The 19,200-nt window shown below is 41.9% G+C and overlaps 1 protein-coding gene across 2 annotated transcripts in view; it reads right to left on the bottom strand.

The window, feature by feature from the left end:
* Positions 1 to 19,200, bottom strand: part of nfatc3a (nuclear factor of activated T cells 3a) — a 52,761-nt gene that overhangs the window by 26,435 nt on the left and 7,126 nt on the right. For both annotated transcript variants that reach the window (XM_052062836.1, XM_052062838.1), the window contains exons 2-3: positions 12,862 to 14,047; positions 8,443 to 8,605 (exon numbers count right to left, since the gene is read on the bottom strand). In XM_052062836.1, the coding sequence (XP_051918796.1) occupies positions 8,443 to 8,605; positions 12,862 to 14,047 (1,349 nt within the window). The remainder of the gene's footprint in view (positions 1 to 8,442; positions 8,606 to 12,861; positions 14,048 to 19,200) is intronic.

Below are 19,200 nucleotides of genomic sequence, written 5' to 3'. Positions count from 1 at the left end.
TATTTGGTACTGTTTGATTAAAGTATAAAAAAAAGTGCCAAAAAAACTCACTGCAGAAGGTTGCACCATATTGAGACACGTTTTATTGTGCTGATGTGTGTATCAAATTGAGACAGCCTGTAAATGAAATCAAACTTGGTAAAGACACTCCGCAATGTCTTTTATGACATGGACTATTTTAGGACAAACATTTGCCTTCAGCCTTCAGATATTTATGCGCCAAATGGAAAATCTACCCTAGTTTGGACTTGGCCGTGTTAATTTTAGACCTTGTGCCACTAGTGCTACGGCTTGAACACAATGTGTTTATGAAACAACAACAAGACGGATGGCGGACTGAGCAATCTTCAAAGAGAGGAGGCTCGGGCTGGGGGGATATTTAGGTAAACACACAGAAGGGTAAAAAAAGGAGTTCTAGTTGAAGATGCGTCCCAATGACAAAAAAACACAGCACATGCATGCTTGACTTGTCTCACATTCCGGAGTCACCCCCTAAATCTGTGCTGAGTGTGAAATACCGCAGGATAGTGGTCGCTGCACTTTTACTCATCTTCTCTGTCTGTCCACAGCAAACCGTATGGACTTTGCTGTCGGGTCAGCAAGAAACCGAATCTTACAAAAAAGATCACTTTTATAATTCAACGCCATGAACCAACAGTAACCGCTGCTGCTGCCTCTGACTAGACTGGATTTGGGATAGAGGATGAACTCTCCCCTCTAAAATAAAACAGCTGGATACAGTTACATATCCAGCCCCCACTAAATAAAGTCCCCATTTATTTTTGGCCTTCATCTGTTCCACTAGTCCGGTAATAAGGGCAACAAGCACGGGGGCAAAAACATCTTCCAGCACCGCGTGTAAACATGAAATTGTACACGCAGCAAAGATGTGTTCAAGGTAATACCCGGCCTAAAGAGAATTTGGGTTTCCATTTACGTGTATGTGCTAGTCAAAGTCGAAGGCTCTTGAAGGTCATATAATTTGGAATTTGAATTGTACCACCTTCATAAATGACTTGGTTTAAGGGTACTTTGAAGAAAGCTTGATTCAGTGTGTGCCAGAGGATGAACTGGCGCTGTGCATATTTATTTATTCATTTATTTTTGTCAAGACTTAATCTAAAACATTAAATCAGCCTCAACAAAAGAAGTAGTAAATTACATAATGAGTATAAAGACCGTTTTTTTCTTTTTTTTGTTTTACATTTAAGAGTGGTAAAAATATATTCTCATTAGTATAAGTGATAAGAACATTACAGGCCCGATAGAAAACTCGCCCAAGTTGAAAAAAAAAGATGTTCATTTCAGATAGCAGCACACTGTAGCATCTGATTGTGCATCCGCTAGGAGAGGTGGTGGTGTCGCTCTGTCTTGTGCCCTGGGTTGCAAGACAAATGATGGCTAACAGGCATTGCAATGGATGGAGATCACTACGTTGAATATGCCTGATTGATTGAATATGGTAAATTCATTGAATTTGAGCATTTTTACAATAGCCTCAAATACAAACAGTCACACGTTCTTCGTTTATATCACATTTGCTCTTCCTGTTAAAAATAGATATTTTCAAACAGCAGGAAAAGACACCAGGCTACTACTGGTACTTGTTTGGGGGCTTAGCAACCAGTGCCAAATATGAACAGACTTGCGCTGAGCACCTGTCGTCTCTACGCCATCCTACATCCTACCCCGCAGTGAACACCGTGAAAACTAAGTGCAGTGTGAAAAGGCCTTTCACCTGCTACTTGAAAAATTGCTTGTACTTTTAATAAATCTGCAGTTCATCTGTTTTATGATGGCAACAGTTCGATCCTGGAAGAGATAATTTCTAAATGACAGGGGCATGAGCAGTAGGGGGCGCTGATTCTCCAGTGTGGTACTAATATTCCACAGTAGACGAATTGGGGGAGGAGCATAAAGTGCTTCAGCATTGCCCTAAAACAACACGTACACATTGGAATGACTACATTTAGAGTTTGCCTATTTGCCTTACGCAAGTAAAGTCAGGTATGACTTCCTTTTGCAGCTCTCGAAGAAATGGCGCTGTTTTGATCTTTTTTCTATACCGTGATGGTAACATGGCTGCTTAACTTATGGCTGATTAACTTTCCAAGTCTCTGAAGCATAAAACATCCATAGAATTGAAAATACTGACAAAAAAGGGTGGGTGGTTCACTAGTAATTTGCTGTTTGCACGTCCTCCACGCGCTACGTTCCCAATTTTGCTTCCTGAATCTTGTCACAAGTCTCTGTCACCGTCCACCTCAGCTCAGGCCGTAACTCGACACTTTCTTACATCCAGCGCCTGACTCTGCTAAGTTGTTTCCCTGTGTTGCTGCACCGTTGCCATGGTGAGACTTTTTGTGTATGCAATCGAGTACGTGTGTGTGTGTATGTATGTGAGTGAGCGAGGGGCTTCATACGCACATAAGCTGCCACTTTTCAACTTACGCAAGAGAGGGGAAGGGGGGTGGGGTGGGTTGGAGCACATTGACTTTAGTGTAAATGGTGGTCCTTCAGGGGTTAACCGTCGGGTTTAAGTATGTGTGTGTATGTGTATGTGACAGATGTGGAAACAAGCCCAATGGTGGCGAAGGTCATTTTTATCAGGCTGTAGTTTGTCAGGCGAGACTTCAGCGAGTCTTGTGAGATGTCATCGGAATAATTTTGCAAGTGTAGTTTGGTTTCCTTTGGCTTTTTTTTTTTGTTTGTTTGCCAACACAGAAGAGTTTGAGCCCTGGTATAGGCGAAAAGTGTGATGATATCCATAAAAGTGGCCATTTTACTTTCTGTGACAAATGCTGATTCATACAATATGAGTAAAACTGATTCAATGTCAAGTACAAATAAATTTTGTTCAGCAAGTACCATGTTAAATATACAACCACAATGCTCCAGAGATATACAATAAGAGACTTTTTAAATTCCTGCTGGAAAGAAAGAAAATCGCACTGCAAAACACTTTCTTGTTCCTTCTCTTTTACGCAAATAGTTTTATTGAAATCCACTTTGATTAAGTTGTATTATCATCATCACTGTGCAACAGTGATTAGCACGTCTGCCTCACAGTACCGAGGTTTGGAATTGGGAGTGTACGTTGAGTTTGCATGTTCTCCCAATGCTCGTGTGTTTTTTCTCAATATTTTCCAGCTTCTTCCCACATTCCATAAGACTTTAAAAGAGTTTATAGGTGTGAGCGTGTTTGTCCATATGTACCTTGCGATTTAGCTTACAACCAATCCAAGTCGTACTGTATCCTGCAAGCACGATAAATGGTGGATGGTTGAGTAGTTAGCAGTATACTGTGGTTAACATCTCTTTAAACTTGTGTGACGATTGGGAATTTTATGTTGCTTAAAACATTGACCGTACGGTAAATAAACATTTTATAAAGCCCACAGTTTGCGCCTGGAATGGATTATTAACTTCCTGGGCAAGAAAGTGTTTAGAAAGCTGCTCTTGTCCATAGTTTACAGTTATGCATTTATTTTTATTTTTTTTAATCGAGCATATGCACTGTGTCGATCTCAGAGGCTCGCTGTTCGCCCTGCACGCTGGGGAGGGCAGAGGGAGCCAGGGGGCCAGTTCACTGTTTGTTTAAACAAGGTCAGTACATGTGCGCACACACACACGCACGCACAAGCATTTACTGTATACTGCATCAAAGCTGTATATGGCCTTGGAGGATGGGTCTGCGCTCTCTCCTTCCTGTTTCCCATTCTCTCCTCCCTCGACCTCTCTATAAAACTTATCCTCCTTGTGACTTGCCTCCTCGCTTGGCACTATGCCTGCTTACGACGAACGACTTCCAATGTGTCTCTATCAAATAAAGCCCAGTGGCAAAGCAATAGCAGCTTCATGCGAAAAGCCCATGAATTGTTGTCTACGCGCCAATTATGGCCGCAAGTCTATTTAAGGAGTCGCGACGTACAAATAAGCGGGCTGAAAAACAAAAAGGGGGTGAAGGAAGCTGAGCAATCAAAACAATAAATCAAAACCACCCAGAATATTTGGAGCCGTTTATGAGAGACGTACACACTCTTTATTTCATTTCCAACTGCTCCTGAAGTCGTAGAATTGGGAGTTTAATCACAATTCGGTGGAGAAACAAACACCGATGGCCAAAATCATCTTTCATTTCACAAGTGATATTTATTCATTTCATTATTTTTGTAACGAGGATGACCTTGAAAAGCGGGAACACACGTCTCTGTCCTGGCTGCTCAGTACATACAATACGTTCATGATTATTTGACATCAGTAAAGTGAAAAATGGAATACTGTATATATCGTAAAGTCAGTTGTGTTAAGTCATATGGTGAAGAGACCTCTCTCCCAGGCACGTCTCATCGCAGTTAAGGATAAGTACCTGTTCTACTCTTTTGAAATAATTAGTTTTATATTTGTATGACGTGTCTGAAGCGACCCTCCCTTTCCATGCTTCTGTGTCACTTCCAGGTGAGTCATTATATTTTAGTTTAGCTTTATATAACCTCGGTATTCAGTACATTGTCAGTACAAACTGTTATTTTATCGTAATGAGGGAAAACACGTTTTGGATTATGAGGTCACAGTCAAACAGGATCCTAGAATTTATGTTTGACCTTGAGGGTTTCTCTACCGAATTTTTTTTTGTGAAATAATATGAAAAGAGTTCTTTTGTCATATCCGTCATCCTTTCTCTTGTGTCTGCTCTCCTTCATTTGTGGCCCAGCAGGTATTACCAAAGTGCTCCTTGTATTTGTGTGGGCGCAGCAGCACTCAATTAAGCTGGTTAAATACGCACAAGGATACCTCAGCCAGCCAGAAAGGCTTTGGACTTATATGTCTCCTAGCAACAAGTGTACTGATTGTGATCTGTGGCTAGCCCCTGAGGAATGGCTAACGCAGTGCTACAGTCAGTCGGGCACAGACAAGGCCATTTTATAATTTATCATGACATGCAAAAACATGTGTTCAGCAATATCGAATCATTTCTATATGACAGAATGGAAATCTGAGTATTTGAACCAGTGGCTCAAACAGGCCCGTTTCAATGTAAATGTTGTCATTGCTTTTATAATACTGTCTTGTGCAGACACACAGTTAAGGCCCCAAGTTCAATCTGTCATCCAAAATATACAGTACAGTTGTTTGAAACTGAGGCATTCACACTTGTCATGTTTGGTTTGTTTGCTCCGTTCCTTTGGTTAAGTGTAAAAAAATAGCATTCAAACTTGCATGTAAAAAATAGCATTCAAACTTGCATGCCGAACTGTTTTTGTGTTGATACAGCAGCTCAGCGGTGCTCAGCACAGTCACAAAAGGAAGTCACGGCCATGCCCATATGGTAGCCGTGGCGTCATCGGGTGACGTCACACCACTAGAGTCAAGCTCCACAGAGAATAAAGTGCCGGGCTCACAGGAATGAGAGGGGGGAATCTGTAGCACAGGGCTACTGCTGGTGCTGCTGCTCCTGGAGTACTACGGTTTGCTTCGTGTGTGGAATATGATGATGAGGCAAGATGCAGAGAAAAAAAAATCCCATGTTGTCATCCTTTTTGTAATGCTTAAAAGATCGTTTATAACATCAATTAGGCTTTATTATTATTTAAATTGCGCGGCTGGATAACTGTGATCAGATTTTGCTGGCAGTGTTATTGTGCCTCCGGGGAATAGCACTATCCACACCTTCGGTGCACCTGAGAAATACAAGATGTACAAGCTAGTTTACACTTGTGTGCTCTGACCCCCTTGTGATCAGTGGAGTGGGTCACGTAACCTGAAGCGAACCCTTTATTTCCTTTGGAGCATTCCTTCAGTATCTGTCCGAATACTGTATGTAGCGTCTGCAAATCACTGTACAGGTGTATTGTTTTGTCCGTAGTATGTGTTTTGGGAATAACAAGAATGATGCCACATGGTAAGGATGTTGAATTAAGATGAAGACGAACCCCGTACATGAGATGTTTAATTAACAATATGAGACCTGGAGGGCAAGTTCTGAGAATAAAACGCCTGCATCGCATTAGGTGTATGTTTTATATATATATATATATATATATATATATATATATATATATATATATATATATATATATATATATATATATATACACACATACATACACACATACACACACTTTAGAATTCCATGTTTGCTTTGATGAGTTAACTCAAAAGAAATCTAGATCACATTTTCAAATGACAATAGCGATACATCATAAATTATATTTAAGAATAACTTGTCCGATATTAGAATAAAACACAATAGGGTGTCAGGCAAGAGCAATACCCAAACAAACGATGAGAAATCAGGGCAAGTGTAGAGCAAAGCTTGGTTGACAAACTTTGACCACTAAATTATGCATTGTCACATATGGGAGGATCGAATCTTGGTCACACTGAGGTTGAAATGGTTAATTATCAGCCTGGAGGGGAGTCTGCCTGACTTGAATGTGTGAGAACAGACAGAGGCAGTTTCTTAAGCGGCAACAACAATACATTAAAACTGACCTTCCGGGTTATTTTCAATTGATTTCATGCTAACAGCAGTTCGATCTTAGTAACTGAAACTTGGTTACAACTGTTCTAAAGCTGCTGATAACAATTCTATCTTTTACTTGATTCACATACTTAAGGAGGGTACCGCCGCTCCTTCCTGCCGACTGCTGTCAGGCTATTAAATAGACAGACCTGACCTGAAAATCTGAACTCACCCTCACTCACCCATTCTGAATATACTTAGATTGATATTTTATAATTTATTTTTACTTATATACTTTTTGTTCTTCTACTTCTCCCTTTCATAATTTTTGCTGCTGTAATTTGGAAATTCCTCCATTGTGAGACAAATAAAATGTTCTTATCTTATCTCAAGGTAATTGAAGGTAAATTGTAAATAATACTGCGATTTATCCATTTGTGTTCATATTGTATTTAATTGAAAGATGTTTGTTGTTGTTGTTTTTTCTCTTCTTTCTACATACATTCTTGCTGCTGGAGGCTGTAAATTTCCCCATTGTGGGACAAATAAAGGATATCTTATCTTATCTTATCAACGCATTGCTGAGCTTTTAAAAGCCTGTCAGCCAACAAAAGATGAGACAAAAGAAATGCCAAAGGCAGAGAGCCCACATACATGTGATCCAGCCTCAGATTTGTTCTGATTTTAAAATAGATTTTCAGCAATTCCAAGTTCAAGCTGCCATACTCTTAATCTTTACCGATTATTTTGGCTTTTTTTCCCCTTCCAAATAACATAAACGCAATCTTCACTATCCAACAAGTAAACTCCTGTTAATAGTAAAATGCGGACACAATAAAAAGTCTTACCTCGACAAATTTAGAGCTGGCAAGGCTACAGATGCCCCACCCCCCACGTGTTAAATGTGAAGGTACAATTGTGAGTTTGTGGAATGTAGTGTGCAGTGTTCCTGATGGGATGATAGCGCCACGATTAAAGCTCTCAGCGGGAACTCAGCCATTGTTAGGGTTCACAACAAGTTCTACTTTAATCACAAAGGAGGATTCTTGTGACGTAAATTGTTTACTTTCAAACTTAGCTGCTAGCACACGTGTGTGACGTTATGCATGCTGTGATCATGACGTCTGAAACACTGATGAAAGGAGACTTTGATTGTCTGCTCTAAGCGCGACAGACAAGGCGTTGGTCGGAAAATCTGACACGATTTTATTGTTGACGATGTTTCATCCAGTGTGTTCTGTTGAATTCATGTATTTTAACGTTAAATGTTCGGTAAAGCGCTTTGTTACAGCTGCAGTTGTTGTGAAAGCGCTATATAAATAAAGTGGTATTGTATATGTGTATATATATATATATATTGTGTGTGTATAAATCTATATCGATATCTATATACATATATTATCTATATAAATAGATAATATAGATATATATAGATAAATACAGTATACATATATATATGTGTGTGTGTGTGTGTGTGTGTGTGTGCGCGTGTGTGTGGAGAAAGAAAAATACAGTCGATGCGTGTTACCATCTTAAAGCAGCTGTACAATTTTTAACAGTCAACCGATCTAGAAAGAACTACTGAGGGAACACCAGAATGTTGCAGGCAGTAAAAATAATTCCAAAACGTTATCAGTTACTGGCATCTGAACCACAAGTATGAAAAGTATTCCAAGTGCAATGGGGTGTTTCTAGGGCTCGTGGTGAAAGTACAATGTGTCTCAAATGCGGAAGGAAATCCCTGAAAAGTGTTGAAACAGTCTTTCACGAAGGAAGTGGCTGCTGAATTTCGGCGTGGTGTTTTGTGTGCTTATTTTGTGTGCAACCAGCCCTTAAGGGTGCAAAAGTTGAACTTGTGACTATGTGATTTTCAAGTAGTATGTTTTACATGGGCTTCATGGCAGAATCGTATAAGGCACGAAAAAGACTTTGCAACCCCTGTTGCTGTCAAAGTGCTAAATGCCAAAATGTGATACCTTGACAATGGGATGGCCACTTGATGCCGCTTTGACAGCTCCTCTACTGCCCTCGGTCTCATAGTGTGCTCGGTGGTGCGCCTTGGGTTGTACCTCGATCTTCAGTTCGTACTGGCCGAACTGACTTGGCAGCGGCCAGTCTAGGGGAGGAAGTGAGGAGGTCCTGTGGAGAGGAGACCACATAGACACAAACACAATTCACTCCAACTAAAAGAGTACACGGTCGTAAGATGTTCCCCAAGGAAAGAATAAAAATTCTAAAGCACACAATTTCTGTTCTGTTCGTTAGCAGGCTACTTACCGGTAAATTAAATAACACTATCATAATAAACAAACACCGAAGCGCATACAATCGTAAAGTGGAAGAGTTTCTGTGAAAAACGTGCACAAAAGAAAATCTCAGAGATGGCAGTTAAGTGATTTGATTTTTGTCTTTTTGTATTTGTCAAGAAGGTACAGAAGAAGTAAAGTGCGACGATCATCATCGAACAAAGAAAGGATTCTAACAATGCAACATCAATTGTGTTGACTAAATTTGACAGATAACAAAGGAAGCAAAAGTTGAATTCAATTTCCATTAATGGCAAAGTTATTTTAAACATGAATAGTTGAGCAAAATATTTTAGCTATTAAATATGGTTATGTTGCATACGAATGTTTCTAAGAGTCACGGGCTGCTATCAATCAAAAGCTCGGTCGAAGAACATGTCCGTCAAAGTGTTTGCTGTGCAAATTGCACTTCACGTGTTGTGTGCCACACTGGCTGCATTCCTTAGCTTGCCCTCCCCCCACACCCGTTTTTAAAAATAAAAATATGTGTAGTGACAACCATATTTGAACAGCTGCACTTGAAAAAACATGGCATTCTCAACTTGGGAACTCTCCCTGGTCAAGTGAATTCAATCATTTTAGTTCCAATTTTGCGATCACACCCATGAATCAATATCAATTCAGCCATCAAACCAAGGGATTCGTGACATAATTCTTTGTACTTGCATTTAATATGATGAGCCAAACGCACTGCAATTGACACATCACTACTCTTAGCACATCCTGTATTCTTTCAGCATTTTGTCTGAAAGTATAACGAATGTGGCCTGGTGCAAAAAGTAAGGTAAAGGAGGGAATGTGGTGAAATCTAAATATAGCGTGAAAGACCATGTGGCGTTCCGGGTGATGAATGGGTCAGATAAACAGCAGACTATGCCAAGGAGGACCATTACCTGACCGCAACATCTCTTGCAAAAAGTATCTTCTCTTTGTCTTTTTTTTTGTACATTGCGTGTTACCGATGTAATTGTTAATTTGTTTTCTTGACAGGAGTCATTACATAACCACCTGTTCAAGTGTGACCCGTTAGGCTGCCGCGGTAACAGAAGTAGAAAGGTCCAGCTGAAACGTGAATAGAGACAGACGGGCGGCCTTTAAATGATCTCATCATCAGCTTTCTCTAATGTCCAATTCCTCAAATCGAGCCTCCCGGTCCAATCCCACAACTCTCATCGTCCGACATGCAGGTTTACACGACACAATGAAATGTGTCAATTCAGTCAAAGTGCTTGACAAAAATAGGTAATCAAGTTCACAAAGCACAACATTCGCTCAGTTTATCTGTGTTGTGTTTTGTTCAATTTCTAGATTCTAAGGTTGAATGGCTATATTTATCCCAATTCAGGTACTGCAAACTTTCAGGGTTCACTATGTCATGATGGTCACAAGGGCTGCTCCAATTCGAAGGCTCCGTTAGATGCAGTCTTCTTTTTGCGTTTATTTCTTCTACAGTACTGTATATCCTGTATATATAGTCTTGGAAAATTCTGAAATATGGCTGCGCAAATATAATGATTCTGTTTCTACTCATTTGAAGGTCGTTGAATGTAAAATGAATGAAACCTCAAGCACAAGAGTGTTTTGTGATCACACAGAAACTGTTCTTGAGAATATTGTATGCGCCCAAAGTGTGACCGAACTTGGTTCAAATAAACACCATATTTTCTGCACTAAAACAAGCACCTAGAAGCTTTCCATTTTCTTAAGGGCTCACAGGGCGCCTTAAAAATCCGATGCGCCTTCTGTATGGTCATTACGGTAATATTTCGACCCCAAAATGGCTCCTTGCTCGAGACATGCTAACAACGCAGAGTTCAAACTTAAGGCGATCGGTTACGCAGTTGAACACGGAAATAGAGCAGCGGCAAGAGAGTTCAACATTAACGAGTCAATGTTATAACTTGCTGTTGGTTAAGTGAACTGTGTCGCTGCTTTATTCAATATGTTTTACTGACATCTGATCGTTCTGCTGGCGTTTCCTTGAGCATAGCGTAGTGGATCCATTGTAGATTGTCTTATAATGCGTCCAATGTTTGAAAGAAAATTACAGAATAGGCCATTCATTGAAGGTGTGCCTCATAATCCAGTGCGCCTTTTAGTATGGAATATATGGTAACCGGTCGCTTCAATGAAACTGACGCCTTACAACGTACACAAGAACAATGTGCATTCCTATATCTTCCTATATCTTAAATCAATGCAAACAGTTTATTTTATGCATGTATCATAATTGAATCAACTGATATGAAATACTTACATCGTGACATATGTTTTTCAGTGCCATCAATGTATACCGGTAGCAAAAAAACAAATAACTGCGTCAGTTAACTGACGTTAATGTGTCAAAAATGGCAAGCTTGAGCAAGGGGATGTGTAATGTCTATGCACATGTTTACATCAGTCTATGTACACAACTGTATGGGTGGGTGTTGTTGACCTTGCTACCAAATACACCCTCTGCTGATTTACAGCACTATAAGGGCTGCTGCATGCCTGGGAGCCCTTCACGTGGTGAACGGACTGCAGACTTTTAGCCTAAATTAATACATGATGAACTTTTCAACTTCATTTATCGCCCTTTGATGTGGATGTTATTTAGGAGACATTATAGCTCTCCTCATAGACAATCTCATGTAACTATTTCAGATTCATACTGGTTATACACAGCTCAAAGTCCCTTTATTGAACATTGGAGCAGCGCTCCAGCCAAAGACAATCAAGTCAAACAATGTTCCCTTTGGTTTCACCGCACTTGATATTTGTCTTTAAGATCAAAACGATCCATCTTCATGGCACTCAGAACAGTGCACATACTTCAGTCCTTTTATGGCCTTGACCAATTAATTGCCTTTCAAATCTCGTCAAGTAGCGATAGCGTATCATAATCATAAAAGAGATAACCGTTGTCCCGTTAGGGTCTGGAATTGGAAAAACGAGTAGGAAAATTCCCAATATTTCTTCAAATGAAAGCATTTTGCTTTTCTGCTGACTAGAACTGTGCATTGCGGGGTAACTCGTCTGATATGACACTTTGCATTTTGATGACACTGTATTATGCCAACAATAATGACAGGAAGTATCACAATAGTAATTGTCATCGTTATAGTGGGAACCGCTCATTAGAAGGTTGGTATTCTAAATGTTACTTGAAACAGTGCTATAGTGAATTTAATTCTTTGCACTTCACTGAATTCCTTGAAAGAAGTTGTACAACCACATATTTTGACTGGGACTTTTTTTCTGCTGCTGGATAATTTCATTTCATAGTATTTATTTATTTAGAATTTTATGAACAAATGGAAAAAAGCTAATGGAAAATTAATTTCATGCAATTTAAGGAAAAATGCTATATTGGGATATCTATTGGGGACCAAAATGTAAGGTCTTTTGTTTTTTTGACATTATATTAACAGTTGACCCCCTGTTGCCCGCTGTTCGCTGTTCGCGGGCAACAGGAGCTCGTCCGGTTGGCAAATAGTGAAAATTTGCGTATATTTGACACCAGTTGCTTTTAAGTTATATACCATGATTTTACCGGTCTTGGGAAAATATTTTCTTTCATGTTGCCCCAGGGCTAAAATGAGTTTGACACCCCTGGTCAAAGGGCTCAGTTTGTCGAACATCACATGACCAAACTCAGAAAACAAGGGGAGCAGTGATTGGTCGTTCTCTAAACCAAATCTAATTCCCATGAGGGATGTTCTCTCCAAATAATGATCATGTACAATCAGTACTGCGCAGGGAGCTCGCAGTAAAACTTCACACAGAGCAGAGGTGTGAAATCCAAGTGCAGAAAGGTAAATGAGCTTGTTTACTTGCTAGTTGAGTCGAAGCACCTGTGGCTATAGCCAAAGTATGGCAGGGTTTTTCTTTCTGGACCTTGATTTGCCACTTTCTGCTCCAGAGGGAAGTGTTCATTTGTATTCAGTGGGTGACGTGCCACGTCCACGATTTGAGGACGTTTTTTGTAAGATGGAGGCATTATGGTTACTTGATGCTCGATAATGCTGTGCCACATCACAATCACAATATACTTGACTTTCTAGTATATTTGAAATGCTACATTTTCACTGACTTTCTGGAAGTTACCTGAATATAGGTGTGTGTCCGGGCTTGGGTTTACTCCATGAAAAATGGGAGGGCACCGAGAGGAACTGCTCCCCGGGCCCATCCTTCTTGAGGCTCTGGAGAGCCTCTTCTGAGGGCGAGTCTAGATTAGGAAGCATATTTCCTTTGTCATCTATTCCCAACTCTGCTTTTGACGAGGGCTGCATGGCTGTTGTGTCTTGTGAGGTCTTCCTCGTCTTGGATGGGATGTCTACCTCAGATTGGCAGCACTGGAAAGGTGACATTCCTGTCGATGGACTTCCAGCCCACGTGTCCTCTGTCACACTGCCCCTAGGTGAAGGTCCCGGCGTGGGCGAGGGCGAATGATGTGGTGACACGGAGCCAGGATAGCATATGTCGGCACTGGAGTGGCGCCTCTTCCCGCAGGGTGAGGTGGGACGCGAGGAAGGCCGAGAAGGTGGCCGTGGGCTAAGCCAGTTCTCATCAGTGACACTGGTGCGCGGCGAGTGGCAGGGGGACTGTCGAGGTGACAGCGTGACGGAGTGGGAGTGCTGGACGAAGGAGGGGTGAGGGTGCTGCCACTGCGACTGTTCCTCCAGATTGCCGACGCCCGTTTGTGGGGAGGCGCACCCCGGCGACGTAAGCGGCGAGCCCAGGGTGAAGCGAGCGGCGGCTTCATTGAGCTCAGCCTCGACATCGTCGTAGACGTGGGAAAATGATTCGCAGGAGGAAGCGTCCGAAAACCAGCTCCTGGATGAGAGGCTGCTGCCCGGGCTCGGACTGAGGGAGGAGTCCCGGTACGAGTGGTCGAGAGGCAAATACAGGTGGTCTCTGGATAGAGGCCTCTCACTGTGGTACTCCCTATCGGGGCCATTTGGCCTCAGAGCTTGTTGATTGGCATCCATTTCCTGCTGGCAGCTCGGGGAGATGGAGGTAATCTGAATACTGGGGCACTCGAAGGCCTTTGGTGCCTCCACTGGGGCGGAATGGAGTAAGGGGGAGGTGCCATACTTCGAGTCCTGTGCCTCATAAGTCAGGTGCATGGGTCCTTGTTTATGTGACTGAAGGCGAGGTGAAGTGCTGATGAGCGGGGAGTGCGACTGCATGCCATGTCGGGGGAGGCTGATTGACTGGTGGTTCGTGACCACTGATGGGGGCTGCCCCACATTTAGAATGTAGAACGATGTGTTGTCATCTGGCTCCAGATCTAAGGGCAAAAAAACATAGGAGAAGAGAATGAAACAAATATGAACACATGAACTTGCATTTGTGCGTCTCCTTTTTAACGGGGCTTCGCCTCACTAGGGTTGCGGGTGAGGTTGAGCCTATCCCAGCTGATTTTGTGCAGTACTTGAAGTACACTCTGGACTAGTCGCCATTAAGTGCAGGGCAGAAGTAGACAAATAGCATTCACACCACATCAATAGACAACAGAGTTGTTTTTTTGCTTGTTTTGGGAATGTGGGAAGAAGCTAGAGTAGTCAGAGAAATCTACATTTTGCTTCGTCTTTGGCTTATTGCTTTTTGTAATTCACATATTCAAGAAGAAGGACTTGCAAATGTTTGGTCGCTGTGTGAAATTAACACAGTAAGTGAAAGCAAGTGATGATAAACCGGATAGGTGAGAAGTGGCGCTCTAAAAACGTTTCTATCATCTTCACGTTTCTCATCGCGGGTCTTATATCTGACATCTACATAACAATGCGGCCTGTCGTCTTCCACAGCTGCGATGGCCGAGAGGGAGTTGGACTCGAAATCCAATGGGGTCTTCCCGCACAGGTTCGAACCCTGCTCGCAGCGCTTGTGTTTGTTGCAGGCCTAAGTGTTTTTTGAAAACCCAAACCTGTTCTACCAGTGCTCCATAAATCAACCACGAACAAAGCATTAAAATTATGACACGGAATACTGTATAATTATTATTTTTCATGCTTATATTGTGAATTACCGCTTTTTTTTATGTGTGAGGGTTAATGGTGATGCACTTAATTGAACCCATGCATAGCGATTACTGTTTAAAAAAAAAGTCACCTCTAGAATTATTAAGCGTTTATGCTGGTAATTGACAAGAATTTGACCCAGGAATGGGTTAATTTTTTATTTAATGACTTACGATGATGAAAATTACCTCCAAATGCCAATAAATTGGCAGAATGGATTAGGATCTCCTGGCACTGTTGTTTTTCGAAAAGTAACTCACACCTCTTTCACTTTTCTACGTCCAAAATCAGTCAGAGAATGATTCCATTAGTAAGTCCAGTTTTAGGAAAGTAATTGGAGACTGTTACCATGTAAAGTGTGCCATACAGGCATTGTTTCAAGAGGGATAACTGTTGAACAACACTACTCAGGAAACAAATTCACACTGGTACGTGCTGTCAGCTGTCATCACACTGCACTGGCAGGCTATTTATACCCAAAGTCATTCAGCACAGCCAGCATGTACACAAATATTCACGCGCGCGCACACACGCACACACACACACACATGCACGCACACTAAAACAAATAGACAAGAACACATTGTCCACATTGGCTCCACTGAGTTAGTGGATATTGATAAACTTCCACTGGATGCACTCCACAGCAGTGTTACCACTGCCCCTGTCGCAAAATGACTCACTCAAATGTTGTGCCACCTCGTCCAAACAATCACACGAGATAATCGTAGGTTCTTTCCTACGAATTTAGTCGTCAATGTTATCCCGTAGATAGGCGAAACGGAACATGAAAAAGCAGGCCCGAAAGACACCCGAGGCATTTGTAAATTCTCTACTTTAAGTTGCAGTTGATAAATGCAGATACACACCAGTCCTGTAGCCGGTGGTATGTTTGACTACTGCCAAGCAAGTGAAGGAGGAGTCATGTCGGTCGACCTTCATGGATCTGAGTATGATAAAATAGAATGGCACTCATTCGAACGTCGACCTGCACCAGCTCGCTGAACCGTTTAGTTTGTGCTTGTCTGTAGGTTGGTGGGCAACTTCTGGGTTTATGAAGTATGATATCGGACAACCGGGTCAGACTATATTTGATTCTGGGTGACAGGAATGATTTGATCACAGCTAAGTAGGAAAGCTACCATTTTCAATGAAGTGATTAATCAACTGCTGTGTCCACATTTTTACTTCACTCCAAGAATGTCTTCCCTGACACAAGCACATGTATATACGTTATGTGGGGATTGACTGTGGAGTTTTTATGTAATCTTACTAACCAACCAACCAACAAATCTTCAACAAAAGCAATACATCTGGCCTATGTGCTTTTGATCTTGGCACATCTCATAGGAAATTCGTAATGGTTTCTTCTTTTGCTCATGAGACACATCGAGATGTTTATGTGGAAAATCAGTCACATCGTTTTTCCAGTTAAAGTGCTAACAAACAACATACAGGTGAAAACATAGCTTTGTGACTGACAGGTAGTTACGGGTGGACCACATTAATTTACCTATGAAATGAATGCAGACTACAGCTTATTAAATGCATGCGTAACCCTCACAAAGTATTGTGAAATGATTGCACAATACTTCCCTAAATTCCAGAGAATTAAAAATTATGTTCTGTATAAAAGAGCAAAAATGAAACGTCGGGTTGCGTTGTAACTTTGAGGTGGACTTCCAACAGTCTCTTAGTTTGTAACCGCCATGGCCGATCAAAGAAGATATTGGGGCTAAAGGATCGAGAGGGAGACTGCCACCCCCACCCCTCCTTCCCGCCCTCCCTTCCTAACAACGGCAACAGCAGAAGCCGCAGAAAGCTTTATATTTAGAGCTGCTCAGCTTCACAGTGGGCCAGCCTGCCTGTCACAAGACCGAGCATTGGCTCCTCTGACAGCATCTGACTGACAGACAACATACAGGCAGTACGTAGACACACACACACACACACACACACACATAACTGAGGCAAGCGGAAGACACTGTGTGGAAAAGAAAAAGCTGCAAATTTCATAATAGCATGAAATCATGAGACAGGAGAGATTAGGTGAAGGAAACTAAGCAAAACAAAGTGCAAGACAATGTATATAACTACCGGAACCTACAGTGAGTTTATAAAATACAGGTCTGTTAAAGTCTGAAACTAGATCTATCTCAATGATCATCATTAATTAATCATACTTTAATTGTGATTTGTGATTTGAGTTTCAAGTCTAGTTATGAGTACTTTTGGATATAACCTGATCACTCACAGTCAGATGACACCGTGGACAGGTTATAATAACTCCGAAAGCTTTGGAAAGCTGAGGGTCATACAGTTGACGGCTATGCTACCTGGTCCCAGATAATTTTAGCCTGTGACCTAAAACCTCCAGAGTGGGGAAAGGAGCGGGTGACGGGGAATCCCCCTGTCAAAGCCCATTCACCTTAAGAGAGTAGGTTACAGAGAAGACATAGGAAGAATTGAGGTTCCAGTTTTTTATCAATGGCTTAGGATGTAAATCCCTCCTGTGCAGTTCTTGAACATCCAGTGCGTCACACACTCCTCAAGTGTCCATATATCACAGGCAATCCGTTTAACTAAAGATCTCTAAGAGGCTTTGCTGTACCTCCGTTATTAATAGCGTAACCACGGCATTTCATTGAAGCGCAATGTTTGTGACATACCCCAAAAGTGACCGTAACTACGGGAAAACCTTGTTGGTGACGCTGACATCCACTCGGGTTTATGGTGACAACGCTCATTAAGCCTCAGAGTGATTCGAACACACTGCTCGAGGATTCTTGCTTGGGGGTAAGGCGCAGGGAACGTGTTGCTCCCTCCTCCTCTTCCCTTTCCTCGCAAAAGTGTGTCAGGGTCCTGTGACCGGCAGTGACATACAAGCCCGCATTCTGAGAATGTCCAGTTAACAACAGAGATGGAGTGTTAGCCTCTCACAGGGCAGATTCAGGTTAATGCTGTCGCCCTCACTTTCAGCCACTGCTAAGTGCTAAGACATACAGTACATGTTCAGTTCAACCTGGAATAGCCAAATTCTAATTGAAGGGAAAATGTTATTCGTCGAATTCGTATTTGAAGAAATAATAATTCACACAACACTATTGGGCACACGAGTGGTGCAGTGGAGGGACTGGACACTTAATTGGAGAAATGCTATGAGCACAAAATTATTGCCATTTCTGCACATTTCTGTTCATGCACCATCACTGTCTTGGATTACGCATTTGCCACAAAACTATGTGGCACAGGAGCTAGAAGGTACCGTAACCTAAGACCAGGTTCCCTTTATGGTGGGCAGGCAACTTGATTACAACCAGATCTGCTTACATCCCATGTACAAAAGGCTTTGTATTCCGACCAGTGGCCCCGTCTCCTCTTTCAACCTACGTCAGGACTGCTGGGCAACAGCTCGCATCAGAATTATGCCACTAACCGTGACTCTCGGGGATGTACTGCTCATTTGAAAATTTGACTTTCACATTATATTTACGGTATGTTCGATCATTCACAATCATCAAATAACGAATCACCTACCACATCGTCTTTTCAGGCATTGTAGTTTTTTTTTAGGTCTCGCGGGCTGGCTGGTGGCCTACTTTTCTAAAATGGGAGCTAGTGACGCACAAACATACGCGTTACAAAGGTTTGCCATCACCTGTGGCTTAAAACCGTCCTAACTGTGTTTGTGCCAAGCCTACTGGGGTTCCCTGTATCTACCGAGTCGGTATACAAATAAAAACCTCTGAAAGTCTTAATTAGTTGTTCTCTGTTCGATTATCACTTATCTTGTTTTTGCGTGTTATGTAATGTTTATGTGCGGGTTACTTCATAAAGCCTTCCTGTGCTGTCACAGAAAATTCACGAGCCAACAGAGGCTCACCCTAAGCCAACGTTAACATACGCCGACAACAAAATTAGGCTCCTAATTAACAATCTCATGCCGGGATAACATTAAGGGATCAAGATATAGTGCCAAACAACAACCTCAACTAAATACCCACAGAGATCCCACAGAGGCACAGCTGTCTTAAAGATGCATTTTTTTCTGAAAAAGGCTCAGAAAGCTTCTTATCAGACTTGTGCTTAATCTGATACAATCTTGTAATGTGCCACAACTAAAATACCCAGTGTCTTGACCTCTAAACAAAGCAAGCATGTAAGATTGGCCCGTCAGGTTGGCATACACGATAAACAACATGCTTTGCTCCAAATTGGAAGAGCACTGTCATTAAACGGGACTCTTCAAAGGACGGATGTTTGGGAAGCTAGATGCTGTTTATGACAAGTAAAAGGTGGCGCATATGGTTGGAACTCGATTCACAGTTGGCGCGAAATGCCCTTTTTGTCCAGCTGTCAGAGTCCACATGGTCCACATTCCCGGTTATGACCCATGCAGCGGGGTCCACACAACCTTATGGGC

Source organism: Hippocampus zosterae, chromosome 4 (assembly GCF_025434085.1).
Source record: "Hippocampus zosterae strain Florida chromosome 4, ASM2543408v3, whole genome shotgun sequence".
In the NCBI taxonomy this organism is placed as follows: domain Eukaryota; kingdom Metazoa; phylum Chordata; class Actinopteri; order Syngnathiformes; family Syngnathidae; genus Hippocampus; species Hippocampus zosterae.
Note: the sequence above shows the minus strand (reverse complement) of the source record. Positions and strands in the feature narration are given on the sequence as shown.